This window comes from Esox lucius, chromosome 18 (genome assembly GCF_011004845.1).
Source record: "Esox lucius isolate fEsoLuc1 chromosome 18, fEsoLuc1.pri, whole genome shotgun sequence".
Classification (NCBI taxonomy): domain Eukaryota; kingdom Metazoa; phylum Chordata; class Actinopteri; order Esociformes; family Esocidae; genus Esox; species Esox lucius.
The window spans coordinates 7,333,796-7,352,847 of record NC_047586.1 but is presented as its reverse complement, the minus strand read 5'-3'; the positions used below and the strand labels follow the sequence as shown (position 1 = coordinate 7,352,847).

The 19,052-nt window shown below is 41.9% G+C and overlaps 2 protein-coding genes across 6 annotated transcripts in view; one reads left to right on the top strand and one right to left on the bottom strand.

The window, feature by feature from the left end:
• mei4 (meiosis-specific, MEI4 homolog (S. cerevisiae)) overlaps positions 1-10,948 on the bottom strand; it is a 35,768-nt gene extending 24,820 nt beyond the window's left edge. For all 5 annotated transcript variants that reach the window (XM_010883038.3, XM_020056075.2, XM_020056076.3 and 2 more), the window contains exons 1-4: positions 10,836-10,948; positions 9,783-10,037; positions 7,657-8,198; positions 918-1,049 (exon numbers count right to left, since the gene is read on the bottom strand). In XM_010883038.3, the coding sequence (XP_010881340.3) occupies positions 918-1,049; positions 7,657-8,198; positions 9,783-10,037; positions 10,836-10,875 (969 nt within the window). In that variant the 5' untranslated portion in view covers positions 10,876-10,948. The remainder of the gene's footprint in view (positions 1-917; positions 1,050-7,656; positions 8,199-9,782; positions 10,038-10,835) is intronic.
• A 2,676-nt stretch (positions 10,949-13,624) lies between these two features.
• LOC105017845 (5-hydroxytryptamine receptor 1B) lies at positions 13,625-17,788 on the top strand. Its single transcript, XM_010882776.3, has one exon. It carries the CDS (start codon positions 14,133-14,135, stop codon positions 15,288-15,290), a length of 1,158 nt encoding a protein of 385 aa, XP_010881078.1. The 5' UTR covers positions 13,625-14,132; the 3' UTR covers positions 15,291-17,788.
• The last annotated feature ends 1,264 nt before the right edge of the window (positions 17,789-19,052 follow it).

Below are 19,052 nucleotides of genomic sequence, written 5' to 3'. Positions count from 1 at the left end.
TCTAAAGTTTTGTATTGACCTCTCTAGACTACCTGAGGGGGGAAAGTAGTTTGGTGTGCCGCTAACTTTTAGTGATTTCAGTGAAATTCCTGATGAGATCTTGGTGGCATTCCATACATCTATCACGTATTCCTGGTACCACGCTGTATTTACAACATCCATCTGACACAGTCAAGATAGGCACCACCAGGTATGGTGGTGTATAGTGTTATGGAAATTTTTAACTAAGGTGCATTTGAGAAATGTCTGTCTTTCTATTGGCTGATATGTAAATCTGTACTTTGATTGTGACACACATGTCTGTATAATATCAGAGGCTGATTAGGTATTTGGGCCATGTCCTCCTGCCTAGAAGAAGGATGTATTCTTTGTCGTCCTATACATGTATGAATGAGTTACTAGTTAAAGATGCCGAGAGGGGTCTGGTGTTTGAATAGGAGACATCCTTGACCGGCACGGGTGGATTAGAGGGGTACTCGTAAATCTGTATAACCCTTTAGTGTCTCTGTTGACTATCCAGACATTGTGTCTCCTCAGGAGTTGAGAAGTATAAGGTGGGGGGACAGCCCGCCCTTTGGGTAAACTCTTGTGACAAGACCGATGGCAGCATCTTACCACACCCCTTTTTCTATGTGATATATACGGTTGAATGAGCTATATTGAGTCAGAGACTCCTCAGACGATTATGTGTGTGTAAGCGGTTGACGCGTCTCTCATAATAGTCTCTGTGCATAATAGTTAATAAACGGTTATAATGTACAAAGAGAACTTTGCCTCTGTGTCCCTTACTCCGAGTGTCGATACATGGAATTTCCATCACAATAGCTACCTTCTTTTACCTCTTTCCACACAGCAAGTCTTGCCCTTCCCCCACCCTGCCACACAATGTGCTGTGGTAGTTCTGTGAGAGCCCTTACCTGGCAGGTGATCCAAAGATGCTCTGCCATCCGGTTGATCTCAGACAGCCCGTGACTGATGAGCAGCGACCTCAGGTAGCAGCTCCCACCCAGTAGGACCAGGCATTCTGTCAGCCTCTCCTGAACCCGGAACTGCCCAAAGGTCAGAAGAATACACATCAACACATGACACCAACCACACACACACACACACACACACACACACTCACACACTACCCAGCCCAGTTGGAAATGCTTCAGCCGACAAGGCCACGAGGTCCATAACACCAACGACCGAAGGGGCGAACATCCTGACCCACGCGGAATGATCGCCAGTGCTCGGGTGATGTCGGTGCCGGAGAGGGACATTAACACAGGACATGTTACGTTCATGTTGCTGAGTCGACAAACAAAAGCCCTGGTGTAAAAAAAAGATTTGTTTGCAAATTAGGTCGGCTAGCTCAGTGACACTGATTTGTAGTAGGCTGTACCCCTCAGGCGCATAGATCCACAGGCGATGACAAATTAATTGCATTTTGCAGATGCTCTCATCCAGAGCCACTTACGGGAGCAATGAGGGTTAACCGCCTCACACACCGACAGAAGGACTTCTGATAGCCAGTTGGGGGATTCTTGCTAATTTTATGCTAACTCTTTGTTCCATCCCTTCTACTTGGCACATTGAACTGTGATAAAATCAAAAGTATAAAATCACATTGCACGTGAAATTGTCAGCTCTGAAAAAGTGTCACGATAAAAACCATTCGGTGAGGTCCCTGGGAAATCTCAGCCCTACAATTGGCTATAGATTTCCGACTATAGCGGAGGCTTTCTGATTACAAGAGAATAAGCCAGACATAACGAAGGGCTTTACATGAGAGACGGGCAATGACTCAGCTCCCCTAGAGAAACAGGGAGCGTGATGAAAGTTCAGAATTGGGACTAATATGAGAGCAGACAGAAAGCTAAACTGGCCCATGTGCAATTCTCAAAGATTGAGATGAAATACAGTTATGAAGTAATGCCATTCATGGAGGGATCATTTTTCCTATTAGAGTGACATCTGACTGGTGCCTCTGAGGAGTCAAGATATGCAATTTCATTTCCTGGGTGCTTCACCTCAGTGATACCGCCTTAACTAAAGCTGATTGGCCTGTCTCAGTGCTTCCTGGTCCTCACTTCCAGAAAGGTCAGGAATCCATTCAGATACCGAAGAGCCCTGGAATTTCCATGATCATCAGAGCGGAGGACTAATGCACCCGAGCAGACGACCTAATTATATCACATAAGCGCAGACTGAGCTGGTAGCCGGCGTTACGTTTTCTCGTCTCCTTTCTCAGGACAGAACAGCCTGATCAACCAATTCTATATCCGATAAGTCATTCTGAGTGAGGCCTCCGTTTCATCGTCATGGAGGTGCTGTGAAGAGCCTGACTATTCCTTCAAATCAGAGACAATTTAGACCATATGAAAGAGTCCCGTCAAACTGAACATAATATTTCCAAAAAACAAGACACAAGATGCCTGTATAGAATAAGATTATTTTGCTGAAATTTCTATTGCACAGCGGGAAAATGCGCCTACTTGCTTGTTTGTGATAATTGTCCCTGTTGCGTTGGGCTCATTTTATTTCGCAGTCCATTTTGAATTGGAGTAATGATTTCTCTGCACTTACAGAGCAGGCTAAGTCAACTATGTTCTCTGATAAACATGCAAGCTCGTGTTGGGGTTGGGAAAGGCACACCTTTTTATGCACATAAACAAATAGATTTCGCTCAGCCATCTACACATTATAATAGCTTCAACGTCACATTATTACCAAAAGGCCTCTTTGGGTTTTCTATGCGTTTTCCAGACAAGGGAAGCCTGACTCCTCCAGAAGGCCGCTGAGAGATTCACAAGGACTCAGCTCTGGCTTTTGGAAAACGTTAAGATGGTTTTCCAGAAAAAAGAAAATCCAGTGACGGTACTTCTCACACCCTGATCCTTGGAAAGGTGAATCCTAACTGTGTAAGATCCGATCAACAGTGTGTTGTACACGTGACTTTGCGCATGAAACTGTCCAACGTGAAATTAATTTGGAGAACAATGAAAAGTGCTGTCTTTCTTTTCCCTTGTATCCACATCCATGAATAAAAATCATGGATTTGTATTCACTGTCATCGCTTCTGTCTCCTTCCAGCTGATTAAACAAAGACAGCCTGCAAGGGCGCAGAATCTCTGAAAATATTGTGTTTTTACTAATACAAAAAAAAGTTAAAAAAACATTTTACTTTAATTAAATGACGTAATAAAAGAAGGCCCAGAGCACGGACGGTTCCTGCTAATTCCAAGCCCACGAATGACATCAACAAGCTACAGTAAAAGCCCATCAGCCTGGAGCAGAGGAGACGGCTCATATTACACTAATTACAGGATCGAGATGGAAATCGTCCTCCTACAGTATCTGACGTCTCCAACTCCCCCCACCCATAAAAATTATACAATTATACAGAGTAGCAGTGAAAAGTCCACCACATCTACTGAATCTTCCCAGGCCCACAGCCCCGGCGCCAATCTGGAACACACTGCCGCAGGGTTAAACGAGGAACTTTCCCAAGTGCCCACAACACCAAACATCATACCCGGCAGCGATACACCATGAAACGCCATTACAGCCGTCTCGAACGTGCCGCTGTCAGAACGTGAATAGCGAGCACCTGCTTCAATTACACCCCAATCGATTAAACAAACGTTGCCTGCTTTATGTGAATGAAATGGACCCAAAGGCCACTGTTTGACTCACACCAAGATGACCTGACTAATGACTGACCGTACTAGGCGGGCACGGGGCGAATATCATTGTTTATCTTCAGAAGCTAGAATCCAGTGAGGAGTAGGGTGAGGTTGGCCCACCCGAACCAGTCGCGCCCGCTCCAATTTGAGGAAGGTCTCTGCCACGTCACTGCCGACGCCGCAGACGGAGACAGAACAGATCCGAGGGGCTCAGTCCAAGTTACTGTAGTGGAGGACCGGCCCCTCCACCACAGTAATGAAGCTCTAAAACAGCTTGTTATGTGAAGCAGCTTATAGAGTGAAAAAACTAAGTATTAGTTGAACATTTGGGACTCGCATTTCAGTCATCACGCAATGGAATAACAGCCTGACTAACATGAAATTCCTTGACATTTCCTTTCGGCTATTTAAGTTTTGTTAGCCAAGCCGGCTTAGAATTCCTGCTGCTCTAATATACTCAGACTGCAGCTGGCTGGCAACCACATGAACGGACTTCAAGACCTAAGTTGGGAGCATCTACATGGATTCTGTTTAAGCAATGCCACGTTCCGACTGTTGAATGTAATAAAACTGTAAGATTGTCAACGCATAACGGCACAGGGAACGCCTAATAAAACTTGAATATTCTTAAAATCTGCAACCCACAAAACTACCTCTTTTGTGGCCTAAATTGTGAGGGGGGGGGGAAATTTGGTAAACACGCGATTACAGCTGTTACATACAAGACAAAGGCAAGACACGATTAAGTGGCCAAGAAAAACCTTGGTGACCTTCCAAATCTGCTAGAACCCTACGAGTCAGGCTACTCGCTCAGCCCAAACAGAGATGATGGTTAAATACAGCCCACATAATTTGCTTTATGGTCAGACCTTCTCCCAAGGCAGTGATCATTGGTTTTCTTCGTTCAGGCCAATAGCTTTCAGTTGGCACCAGCACACCGCTGGCAGATTTACCTGAATGCCAAGCCCTGACTAGACATTATTAGACTAAATGATTGTCTTCATAATGCCCTTTCCCCCAGCAGATGTAAGTTTGAGATCCTTGCCTAAAATGGGTTCCCCTGAGGGCACCTGTTGGTCCTGTTTTCCATTAGAGGTGGCTTGATTGACGGTGTATTCCTTCACTGCAGGTCTATAGGCGAGACGCCAACATAAAATACATCCTATGTTATAAGAAATCTTGCCGCAAATGTTCATCTGATTAGTCATAAAGCTCCTCACACGTCACCAATACCTGCTTGGCATGCAGAGGAAATTATTTTCTTAACGATACCATGTACAGTACGAGCAGAGGGTTGTGCAAACAAACAATCTCAATGCTGAATCTTTGACAAAATATTTTCATAACAAGCCATTACCGTACCTCCTTGACATGCCCCACCCCCTATATGGTTTGAGAAGTCGAAACGACCCGTCGACAAATATGGAACAGGTACAGAAATATGTGTTGAACCATTCAGCAGGAAAAAAATGAATAATGAAATAATATTGAGTTAATGGTTCACCAGAGATCAATGTTCGGAAGCCATTTAATCAGCAGTGTTGTCAAAAGGTTGGTGGGTTAAAAATGAACAGCCATTTCACTTCCTGAACTAAAACCCAGGGAAAAAGAGGGATGGGGACAGTAAGCCTTATATCATGACTCCGTCTTAAACACCATCACTGGAGGGTTCTGTCTCCACTGCAGCCATGATACATTCATTACTGTTCCCCCTTGACAATGACATTCAGCCGGCTCATGACTTTTGCCTGCACTTCATTGATGACCCATGTACCGTCCCCCCTACATAACAGTGCCTTTGAGGGAAACACTCAAGAGGCCCTAGGCTTTGGTTTTTTGTCTCAAATGGATGATATTCGGGAGACGTGTTTTTTGGGGAATTTCATAATATTTAAATGCTGTTTAAATTATAATGTTCGTCTCGTCCTATAGGATGGGGACATGCTGGTGACAGGCTGCGACGGTGCATGCTGCACATGACATGCAGGCCACTCATATGACTTCGTACCAAAGCAGCCTTCAGCACGTCGTGGCCTCGGAAGCACCGGTCTAATTGCTAAGAGTTATTTGGTAGCAAATAATCACCATAAAACCACAGAGGGTGAGAATATATCACAGCCGCATGAGTGCCCCCCCCCCCCTTCCCCCCTCCACGCAGGATCGGCGGTTAAGATTTGTGACCACAATTTTCCACACAGCAACATACATCCACCCAGCCATTAATCTTAATTCAGAAGGGGGCAACACACCCTGCACAACTCATCTGTGACAGCCTTTATTCCAGCCTACTGACACTAAGGTGATTGTCTATCCCTTCAGAGGCTAATATGTGTGGGTACTGTGGCTCATAACTCATGACTCATCACACATCACACAGGAGCCGGAGTAACGCCGATTTTCTTTTTGCCCCCTAATCAGGGACCGATTCGGACCGGGGACACCAGGTGAATGCAAGCGCCACCAGGTCGAACAGGAAACCAGCATTACTTCAGATCCCAAGGCTCAGAGTTGAGAACCACTGGTTAAACGTGCTTGCTACTTTCCTCATTTCACATGTACCCGGTTCTCTGTCACTTTTTCCTCACTCCTGAGGCAGGTGTAGGCAACTCCTGGACCTATCCTAAAGTTGTACTTACAAACGGAATTGACAATTCCCGTGTGCATAGAAAAACCAAATGATCCTGCCTGTTTCACACTCACCGATATATTACCACTGATAAACATCCCTTGTTAAAGCCTGTGGGGAAAATACAGTCCCCTACATGAAACACATCCACGCAGCCCAGAAATCGAAGAAAAATACCTTTCTGTGATTGACAGGGCTACAGGTGCCATAGAGTAACAAGCTGAGCGCACGCAGAAATGATTTATGTGGTTCTCTCCGTTGCTGCACACTTGACTAGTAAAACTTGAACATTTCCTAAAAAATAGGAAAAGCAGGACAACTGAGCAATGGGAAATACGCTGCTCTGTAAATAAGTATATTCAACCATCACCAACTGGGATCCTTCAACAACTCGCCAGGTACAAATGCCATCATTGTGGCTGTATAGAATTAATGAGACATGCAGCATCTTTTATGCATCATATATTATCACCTGTAAACTAAGATTCGGGATGGCACATCCAGTCTTGGGATGGCACTTCTAGTCTTCGGATGGCACATCTAGTCTTGGGATGGTACATCTAGTTTTGGGATGGCACATCTAGTCTTGGGATGGTACATCTAGTTTTGGGATGGCACATCTAGTCTTGGGATGGCACATCCAGTCTTGGGATGGCACATCCAGTTTTGGGATAGCACTTCTATGTCCATCCAGGTGCAGTCTATTCCTCAAACAGTTTCAGACACCCATAAATGTAAAATAAAGTTTAAAAAAAACTCCAACCTGCTGAGCGAGTGTATGGAGAGTGTGTGAAACTGTTCATTTTGCAGGCATTAATCAGCTAGCTCATTCCAGGGGAGATTATGGTCCTATTGAAATGTGCCATTCCACAAACCCAAGGCAGGATGGAACTCACCTGTGAACAGGACTGGCATTTATTATCCTCGTTTGTCTAAATAAAATAAATGTATTTCTTTATGGCAAAACGATGTCTGCTGAGCCCCTGTAATTTCTGTAAAAAGGTCAACCTGTCCCCAAAAATGCACTTTCTCTGCGTAAAGCCTTAATCTTCCATCAGAGGATCAGCCAGCCATTTGATTTCCCAATATCTCAGTCTGGTATAATCATTTAACAATGTTTTACACATGCCAATACTTTAACGAGTGGCTGTATTTAGCATTATTTTTATTACAGATGAACGGATCTTTAGGTGGCAGTCAGTGTGAGCATTGAAAACAAGGAAATATGGCAATGCAGGTTTGACTGAATTGAGCCCTAAGATGAGACAGAACCGAAAGCCTGAGAAACCAATATAACCATCGTAAAACACACATTATCCTACGGACCCTTTCCTGGCGGATATCCCATGACACCCTTACCCTGTTCAGCTGATCATTGCACAGCAGCATCCCAACGAGCTCATCCAGGACGCCTTCCACGTGTGCCGCAAACCGCGGGGGGGGCTCCCTGTGGGACAGCCAGGCGTCCACCGCCCGGGCTGCCACCCGAGACGCCTGGCCGAGCAGTGACTGAGGGGTCAGGGGTCGAACGTCCCCACTCGCCGCCGCCGCCAAACACGTCAGCAGCTGGGACACCGAGTCCGCCATCACCGACCCGTCCCCGTCTCCGTCCGGGCCGAGCTCTCCGGCCGGTGTACCCACAGCATCCCAGTCTGCCCTGCTCAGGCCCAACAGGCTCTGGAGGAACTGCATGTGGAGGAGCGCGGCCTTCCCATGGAGCCCTGCCTCACACAGCCCGGAGGTCGGGAGGCGCGCGCAGGTGGCGAGCGGGGAGGCTGGCCGCTCAGCGTCTGTAGTGGTCTCTGTGTGGTCCGTCCCACAGCCGGAGTCCATGTTGGAGGTGAGCGGGTCTGTCGCCGAGCCCGCTAGGTCCTGAGAGGGCAGTTCACAGACGCCATCTCCTGCAAGATGCATCATCTGATGAGACTGAGTTATTTTCCAAAACATCCTTGGTAGTTTGCACCAAATTAGCTTAGTCATTAAATCCTATTCAATCACGTCTCTCACCTTTAAAGCAACTCATGATCACCTTGTGTAATTTAATATCAGCCTAATTATTGTGTTCTGCACATTAAAGGACCATGAGCCTTGTTTCCAAAGCAACATTGTGTGTCCATGATGCTCAACCTCATTAAATTACTGAGATGCTCATTAACCGCAATGCCGGAGCCATATCTAGGCTCTAAAAACAGCTTCACCACTCCTTGCAGAGACATTGTAATCCAATTACCATCCATCCAGGGCAGTCCTTTACTAACCAAAAAGAGAGCTACATTTAATGAGCATGGATCCAGCTGTTCATCAATTAATCAAAAAATTATAAAAACGGGAAGGAGGCGATATACCGTAACAGTACACAGCTGTAGGCCAAAACCATGGAAATATCACACAGCAGAAAAGAGGAAACATGTTGTTGAGAACCAAATAGTTCCCAACAACACTCCAGCTAATGAGAAAATAAACACTCACGGTATTTCTTTCAAAGGAAGGAAAAACATTACATAACGCAATCTTGGAGGTCATTTCTATGTGAGCCAACAGCAGACTGAGAAAACACCAGCTCACATAATGACATTTCCCAGTGGCCACATGTCAATTGCAATGTAGATACAAAACAAATCACTACAAATTTGTCTATAGGTCCCTTGTAAATTAGCCACGAGGTAGCCTTGTTAAATGTTGTCACACTACCTTAAACGTTTTTGTCATTACCTGGGAATTTTGTTTAAATTTAGTAAAAAGTTAAAATAACCTCAATTTTGTATATACAGGGTGTGTCAGAATTATGCTTAGTTGTGTGACTTTTGCAAATAAAAAATATTAAATAATTTCTCTAAAACCTCTTATTTAGTGCTGGATGTGTAATAGGTGGTTAATAATTGCATAACATACAAGTAGAATCACTAGTGTTTTGGTGAAATGGGAAAAACATCGGAACATACATGACATAGTCGCGATTGTTCATAAGTGAGATTTAGCTAAGATGCTTTCAGATGCTTTTATGCCAATACTTGCCAATCCTGTGACTTACATTGAAAAAAAAGTAGAGGGGTGTGGCCAACTGTAAAACATCCTTCTGTGAGGAACTATTGGTTGATCCCTACTGATGGACGAAATGTTTCTTTTCACGCACGTCACTCACTCCATCCGTGCGAGCCGACAACTCCGCCCACTTTTTCAGATTCAGCACATGCCCCTCGGAAAGTCTGTGCACGGTACTGGCAATACCCATGCTACATCACGTTATATCCATCAAAATTTGGTTAATTCATGATCTTAATACATTGCTATATACCTCTCCATCAGTCTTAATGTACACCAGGCCTCCTGAATATATGAATTGTGCATGTTTGACCAAGCTTGGACACATTCTTATACACATTCTTATAACAACAAGCACAGTGTAGGTTTTATGAGTAACACATTAAAGGCGTGAGTGTTAGAGCTTCCTACCAAACCAGCAGAGGGAGAAGAGTGAGACCCACCAACACAAGTCACCGTTTCACTGTCGTTGTTTGGCTTTGCATGCATCCGGCTGAGAAGGAGCTCTTGGCGAAGTCTAAGCACTTCCCCCTGCAGCTGATGAAACTTTTTCTTCCAGTTCTCATCCTGGCTCCTCAGCTTACTGGCCAAATGTTCAGCGTGCTGTCGACCACTTATCCCAGGAGGTTTACTCTTTATTATGGCAACAGCAACTGCAAGTTTAGCTTGCTTAACTCCCCATTCCACCATGTCTTTGCCTAAAGAAAAATGTTGTCACAGTTTCAGTGTTTGGATCGGTCTATATATTGCCCTCTACTGGGCATGTTATGTTACAACATTTTGTTTTGCCATGAATTGTTTTGAATAGCCCAACACCTTGCCCACTTCTGGACAGACTGTGGCACTATTCTGTCAAAACAAAACATGAATGATAAACAAAATGAATGAATATGCCTTGATTAAAAATAGGAGTTACATATCACTTATTAATATGCATTTGAAACTTCAATATAAAAACATCACTACATGAGTACCTTGCCCTTCAGAACAATTGCCCCACTTGCTAGATCAGATTAGCAAAAAAGTATATGAAAAATGACAGTTCATCAGCTTGATCTTACACTAAAAATATGAGTTTCGTTTTAGACTCGTTCTCTGATAAACAGTTCCATATACCAAATTGTTATCAGGATGTTCTGAATCCTGACAGACTAGCAAAGTGAATGTAACCATGATTAACCATCAAGAGCGTCTGATTCTGTAACCTCTCGAAAAAACAGCCTCTACTTTCAGATCTTTCCATGTGATCAAGATTGCAGAAATCATAATTGGTAAAAAGCATGTAGCTAAAATGCTTAATTTTAATCTAGCCAAAATAATCACATTATGTAATAATGCACAACCGTGGACAAGAGAACGGTTAGCTGAACAACCCTAGATCAAAAAACAGCATAGTATAAGCAGTCGTAAGCACTAGTACTTAGGCACAAAAATGCATGCTAAACAGCTACTTAGCGATAGCCAAAGGCTAGCTAGCAATCTAACTTTTTACATACTATTGATAGCAGGACTTTTCTCCATTTTGTGATCCATCATTATGCCGAAATCATCTCGGATGGATTACACAAACTGTGCTTTTATTAACGTAGTACAACTAGCTAGGGTTAAACATTTTAAGTAATTCCTGTGTAATTTGTAATGGAATAGCTATAATGTTCAAGTCTGAACAGTCTGAGCACGTCAGCTGCCTACTAAGCACACATTGGCTGGTGGTTAGTCTCTCGCGCTTGATAATCTATGTCAATCATGTGAGAGCGCGCGTGCATGCGCATCCGCCATTTGCAGACATTTTACAAAGCTGAGGAAGTAAAATTGTTAAGGTCATAGGGGATTACTTGGACTCTTCAGTGGGCACTTCCATTTAGTATGCAAGGATGCAGCCTCCAAAAGCGAAGTAGAATCCCATGAGGCACCGCGTTTTTTTTAGCTTTTGCAATTTAACACGAAATATAAATAGGGCCATAGACACGTTTGTTAAGTAAGGCATTCCATTGATAGATTTACATCCAGTGAAGGGAAAATGTTTCTCGGAAAATAGGTAAACCATAGGGCTTTGCTATAGATGTGCATAGGGTGACCAGACGTCCAGGTTTGCCCGAGATTGTCCGCGTTTCGAGCTGTTTGTCCCGGGTCCCGACCTATGATCCCGACAAATATCTGTAAAACACTAAAATGTCCCGGTTTTCTACATTCACTACTAAATTGTCCGGGTTTTCACCAATATTAATAGTAATAATAGTAATAATAATACTGTAATGTTTCCACATACGAATCGGATGCAAATAAATAACTGCGTAGAACTGCTTAACAAACAAGCACCCACCACAACCAACATGCGTGCATAAGCGCATACATGTGCGCGTGCTTTAACGTACGGTACACTTGGGGGTTTTATAATGTGGTCACCCTATGTGGACCACAGAGTCTATGTGACTTGTATTCTAGAACAAAAAACTTGTGTTTGCAGCAAATAATGGGATATGCAGTTTTAAGACATTACTTCATCCCCTCGTAAATAGGCCTACCATCTTCATTTTGCATTAAACTGTAACTGTAACCATTGTAACCACAATGTGAATAGATGGAGAACACCAAGATTCTCACTGTATGATTAATGATTCCAAGGCAACATCACTATAGCCTGCTACCACATATGACAGAGGCACTCATTATCATGATTTTTCAGGCCATATTAGCGGTGTATTTATTTAATTCTCAACTTATACTGTATGTTCTTTTGACCAACAGCATATGATTCAATCTTATAAAGGAGTTCAACACAAACTGTACATAAAAACATGACTGTACACTTACATCAGTACACATACCTGGCTTGGTAAACAATGTAAAATACATCAGTCATTGACACCAGCCAACCCAACCCCCTCAGTTTAAGCCTTGTTCTGAACTGAAAGGCCATGTTATCAAAAATTACATTTTGAACATGCTTTATGTAATCCGCTTTAGTGAAATGACTGATTAAAATTAGATTTTATTAGATTTCACATTGAGTGGTAGAATACAAATGTTCTACAAAAAACCCTTGACTGCAGAAACACCTTACGAAAACACACTTGTAGCCTATTTGTATTCATTTTTACTCAGAGCTAATAGACCATCAACCAATTAAATTGCTCTTGGTCACAACCATGACTATGGACAAGATAGTATTACATGGAACAACATTACATAAACATCTTAAAAAACACATTCAGCTATATTGTGAAAGCATGATATTTTATTTATTAATGTTAGATGACAGTTAGATGAACGCTAGGCCTATGTCATTAAATTGTTAAGACGCAGTGATCCGTTTCAGTTTTGAAAACGTATCCACTCGGAGCCATAGTCACGGGGGTGTTGCTCCAACCCCGAACCCTCGAACTGTGTTGATTTTGGGAAATCACGGAGTTTGTGTGAATAATGTTTTTTTCATAAAGGGCGTTTTCCCCAGTTTCCATTTGATAACACAGTCAGTAGGCTAGTGTTCCAATTTTGACAACAACTCCGCCAGAGGGGAGGAATTATAGGTGAATGTCAGAGCAAAATCACAATACTTGACATGTAAATTATCGACTGAAACCACATAATTCCACTATAATAGACATTGCACAAGAAAAAACAAGACCTTTTAATGGATCATATTGTGTGGACCCCTGGGAGAATAGCTGCTGCTTTGACAAAGACTATAGGGATCAAAATAAACATAATAATAATATATGTAGGCCTATCATTTAGATAGTATTTCACGAAGTTTACAAAGCACAAAGCATACAGTCTCAACTCCTAGTGTTCAACTTCTGAAAATATTTTTAAAAACAAGCTATTAGTTCTATGCTACTGCCAGACATAAATGCAATGCCATCATAAAACCAACATAAAATGTAGCCTATAATCTTCACGAATCATGTCAGTTTCTCAGTTGAACTGACAATGCAACAAACTTTCAACACGAGCTGTCCAAGGTCCTTGTCCTCCTGGGGGGAGCTATCCAAGGTACTGATCACTTTGCACTTTGGATTTATTTCGTAAAATTAGGCAGCCTACAATATATCCGCGTCATAGTTTAATATGACAGTTATTAATATAGTTTGAATAGCCTAAATTATATGTTGTTTTCTTTTTTCTTGCTTTAGGCTATACTAAACCCAAGGGCATTATGACCTGGATGAGACCACTTTGTCTGGAGAGAGAGAGAGAGAGAGAGAGAGAGAGATGGGGGGGGGGGGGGGGGCATCAGTGCGATCGCTGATATCTCTAGGCTAGTGTTCTGCCAGCGCGATAATTCTCCATATAACGTCTCATCGCCCGCGCCCAACTTCTGAAGTGCCGCAGATCCAACACAGTGCCTTGGAGAGCGGATTAATAGAATCAACGAACAATAATGAAATAACAACATATTGGTACCATTCTTTTTACTTTTATTTATTCTGTGATGCATTCTTAACAAATGCATGTTTTAATTCAGAAAATTATAATGACAGTCTACTGAATACAAAGGAAATTTATTCAAATGTGTACATTTGATTGCCAAGATGAGTGTACAAGAAACAGGAGGATAAAGTATAGACGCAGAGGAAGTCAAGACAAAGGATTCTTCAAGAAGGGTTTACAATTCTTTATTGTTGGATAATTCACTCGGTTCAGATGGACGTTGAGGGGATGGAGCAGCGTTCAACATGGAAACGATTACAAGAAATGCGACGTTTTACATTTCTTTAGCAGTCCTCTAATCCCTTTCGGAAGGGTTTCACTTCAAATCTCAATGACATCTGTCAAAATAGCGTCGAGGTATGGAGCGCGCAGGTCAGTTGAAGCCAACGTCTTTTATTTATGGAGAGTTCGGGAATATGTCAACCAGTGATACCAATGCCAATTTCACTACTAAAGGAGAAGAGAAGGAAGGTCTGGCTTTTCAAGCTGGTTTAGCAGTTACATTATCCTTGATAACTTTTGCAACAACATTATCAAATGCATTCGTTATTGCTACTATTTACCAATCCAGAAAACTACACACGCCTGCAAACTTTCTGATAGCATCGCTCGCCCTGACAGACCTTCTGGTGTCGGTGTTGGTGATGCCAATCAGCGCACTATACACAGTGAGTCAAACATGGACTTTGGGCCAAGTCATGTGCGACATATGGTTGTCTTCAGACATTACGTGTTGTACTGCATCCATACTTCATCTGTGCGTAATTGCGCTGGACCGTTACTGGGCAATAACAGACGCAGTTGAGTACACCAAGAAGCGCACGACAGCGCGCGCGGCGGGAATGATAGCTACTGCCTGGGTGATCGCCATCTCAATCTCACTTCCGCCCTTCTTTTGGCGCCAGGTGAAAGCGGAGGAGGTTACCACTTGCAACGTGAACACTGATCACATTTTCTACACAATTTATTCAACTTTTGGAGCCTTCTATATTCCCACTTTGTTACTTATAGCCCTTTACGGTAGGATCTACGTGGAAGCCCGAAAGAGGATTTTGAAACAGGCATCTAATAAACCGGGGAAAAGACTAACCTCAGCTCATTTGATAACAAACTCGCCAGGTACAAACTCTGTGGCGTCCACCACCTCTCTAAATTACGGGACAAACGAAACATTTTCTTGTGACGCTAATAGCTCATCTGCCAGTGTGAACCATGTGAAAGTCACTGTATCCGACACGCTCCTGGAGAAGAAGCGAATCTCCGCTGCCAGGGAAAGAAAGGCCACTAAAACTTTGGGGATCATTCTCGGAGCATACATTATATGCTGGCTGCCATTTTTCATTTACACTTTGGTGGTTTCTGTCTGTGCGTCGTGTTATTATCCAGAATTATTTGATATATTTACTTGGTTGGGTTACCTTAACTCTTTAATAAACCCCATCATATACACCATGTCCAATGAAGATTTCAAAAAGGCTTTCCACAAATTAATACGCTTTAGATATTGCAGGTCCTGAGAATTACCCACCCAAAACAAAAGGTTGTCAATGCCATTAGGCTTAAATTTTGTCCAGCTATCTCAGCAGCACCAGAAACTGCACTTCTCCAATAAATGCAACATGTGAGCTCTCATGATCAACCCTAAAAAAAATTTGCAGCACTGGGTCTTGCATGCTACCGCATAGGCTTAGTAGCCTGCAGGCATGTACTAGAAACATGCTTATTTTTCAAAACACGAATGTGTTGAACTATCACTGCCAATAATGAACAATATATTCAGAAACCATAGGCTGTAATCTTTGTTGCCTTCCTTATGATTGCCAGATAATGACATACCAACCCACCCACTCAGACAATGAAAACAACTGTACAATCTAAACCATCATTTGGGTAAGGACTAATTCCATTCAAGGTTAATGTTAAGGATGATGCATTTTCGATAGCTTTTGTCATGGAATCATGTCGATTGATCTGGGGGGGCTAACAAAAACATTGGGAAGAGGGAGGCTGTTATATGTTTAATATTTAAACATACATGCGTTGCCTGTAGTATGAAAAAGCCTGTGTGACACCTACAGAGTTACCTTAAGCACAGCGGTTCTGATCTTCCCAGTACAACACCCTCCGTTCTCTTGTGTTCACTACTTCCAAAAAAAAAAAAATATATATATATATATAAATTGTTGGAGGCATGAGCAACTCAGATTTCACTATGTTTTCTTAACAGCCATTTCCTTCTCCAATACTAGTAAATTCCATGCATACTTTGAGAGGACGAACAGATGATTGGTACATAACCATGGTCCGTCACACAACAAATATTGGTGCCTACAGAGACATTTTCCGTTCAATTTATTGAATGTTTTTATTTGTCCAGCTTCTTAAAGAGATTAGCATGGATTTCATGACAAAAGACCATCGCTCATTCATCACTAAAAATGTAAATAATCGTTAGCCTATTACTTTATTGTAATGTTGTTCACTTCAAAAGGGACTATAAGCTGACCTCTTATCAAACAAGCCTCAATGTATTTATATTCGTATGTATTGTAAGTAACACGTATGTATGTACGTAACATACGTAACGTATGTGTGTATATGTTTTTATTCATGTCATTTTCGTTAGTTTTTTGTAATGGAGCTGTTTAAATTGCCTGTGGGTGTTGAGTCTACTGCAACCTAATGATTGGTATTATCTTACTGAATATTTTTGGTGGTCTTATAGGCCTACAAATCAAACTTAATGACAGACAAGAATATACACCTTACACACATCTTCACCTAAAATACTGCTTATAGTGATCATGTTTTAATGATGTGTCAGCTTGCCCTTTACATTCCATGCAACGCTGCATGAGTTACGTGCAAGATCAAGTACAGAGAATATACAGAGATCGTCAGAGGTCGAAAAGCCTTTAAGATTGCATTAGTACAAATATTTGTTTTAATAGAACCACTCCGAACCATCGAGACGCAATAGTAACAGCCAAGATAATAAAGGACCCCAAGCAGCCATATACAGGCATACCATGTTGAACTACGTGCTTTATAATGACGAACTACATGTAGCTGCAAAAAATGCAGAAATCCTTTGAATAAATGAGGGATGCAAAGTCTTTTAAATGCTAGTGCTTCCACACAGGTGTGGAATTAATAACCTACCAGGCATGTGCAGCGTCGAGATGCTGGAAAGGTCTAGTGGCCCATTATTTTTACTACCATGGCCAGAAGAAGACATCTCAAAGACTTAGACAGAGGGATGAATGAGAAAGCACAAAACCAGCCATCATTGTTTTATTTTTTTAGAAATGTTGGGTGATTTGGTTTTTCACTTGATTGCGTCAGATGACGTTACCATTAATGGTAATATTTCAATTGAAGCTGACATTGATGCATGCACGTAATACACGCCTGATTATCCTACCCGATATTTCTCCCATAGGCCTTTTTTTCATTTGGATTTTTACTTCGACCGTTCGATGCTACAAGCACGGTATTATGAATATTGAGCTTGAGGAACAACTCATGTTGATGTTTCCTTTATGTTGGCAATAACCTGTGTGTTCATGAGATACTATTGCAGTGCTCGCATAATGGAAATTCTATTTTACCTAAATTAGCTACTGCTGTACAATAAAGCTTTTCAAACAGAGCCCAACCCGTATCTTAACTCGATCCTCCTGTTGTTGCAGGACCGTGCAATACTTCTCCTGCACAGCAAGAAATGAAAACAAGTGTATTGAAGGTTTAAAATGCTTTTAATGTTTGTTATTTCCAGTTAAACATGCCAGAATGTATTTGCCTTAAGGAAAACTGCATCAGTCCCTAAAATGCGCATTTCTTGTTGCTGCTGGATTAGTATCCTGCTGTGTGAAACTGGTTCAAATTAGAATACGGCATCTGTAAGCAATGCACTGTAATTGCCTTGACTTTGTGGTTAGAGGTCCACCCCAGTGGATTACAAATCACTGCTGCTATTGTGAAATACAATAAATAAAAAGTTAAATGGAATCTATCTAAGGGTATGCCCCATTTTCCTTGGAGAAAACAAGATGGTGGAAGAATGATAATAGTGAGTTTTTACTACAGTTAGATGGAAGTGCAATTATAAAAGTCAACCATTTTAGAAAATACAGCGGAGTGTATTTCAGAACAGACTGTGTTTATGATAGTGATGCTGGTCAACTGCTATATCTCAGCCAAAACTTGTAGAGGTGTAATACTGTTAAATCATGTTGTGGAAATGGTATTTACATGTTTGCTGTATCATCTCACAAATGTAGGAGATAAAGCCATCTTCTGAATGCTGTAACATAACAGATAATAAACTTAAAGGGCTAGTAGAGTGCGTAATGGCATATGTCAGGTGTGAACATTCTGCGTGAACATTGAACAGCCATTTTTTGCCTTGGTAATGAGTTAATGATCCAAAACAAATGTATGGATTATATATTGGTACATATTGATCACCACTGCTGAAAATGCTTCAGGTGGCAAGAGACATTTAATCAGGCTCACTCTTCTTTTGAAGTTTGTCCGTTGTCATTTCTTTAAAGCACTTCACAATGCACAATATTGCCAATACCTCTTAAAAATAATATGAGCTATCACTATTTCATGGTAATGTTTTTGTTGGGCTTTCCGCCAATGTTTATATCAGCATTCACAGAGGATGTGGGCAGTTTCTAAATTTAAGCCAATGGAATGGAAGGAGGGTACCATCTGCTCATCAGATTTAGTTAACCTATAATTACAATTTTAAATTTCCCTTTTGCGGTACATTTTGCTCTCAGCTATAAGAAAAACCCTCTGTGTGGGCGAGGCGGACTCTTTTGCAACAACATTATTCTTCCCCTGTCTAAATTACTATCTTGCTCTGCCTAGGAGATTGAGTTGGCCAACGGCGACACATTTTAAAATCTGCCCTCCTGCATCACAACGTGATCTTATAAAAGACCAGTGTTCATCAAGTAGGCAGGTTCTGCTTCTTACCGTCAGTTTATCAGTGTTGTTTATGTAACAGACACATTTTGGATTATTTTCTTTAAATTGAAAGTAATTAATTTGACACACCAAGTGACTAAGTACAAATACAATTATAAAGACTGCATAGGGTCTCTATGCATGTACAGAGGCAAAGTGACTAATGTTTCATTTTGTGAGGAACACTGAGTGACTTGGGCCATTGTACTTAAAGTTATATAATTAATAGATTTTTAAAGCTCCTCATGGGTGAAAGTTCTGATTCACATCCAAAGGATAGAGCCAAGTGAACTGGC

What these genes read in the sequence shown, in the direction of transcription:
- LOC105017845 (XM_010882776.3), top strand. Translation starts at nt 14,133, where the DNA reads ATGGAGCGCGCAGGTCAGTTGAAGCCAACGTCTTTTATTTATGGAGAG.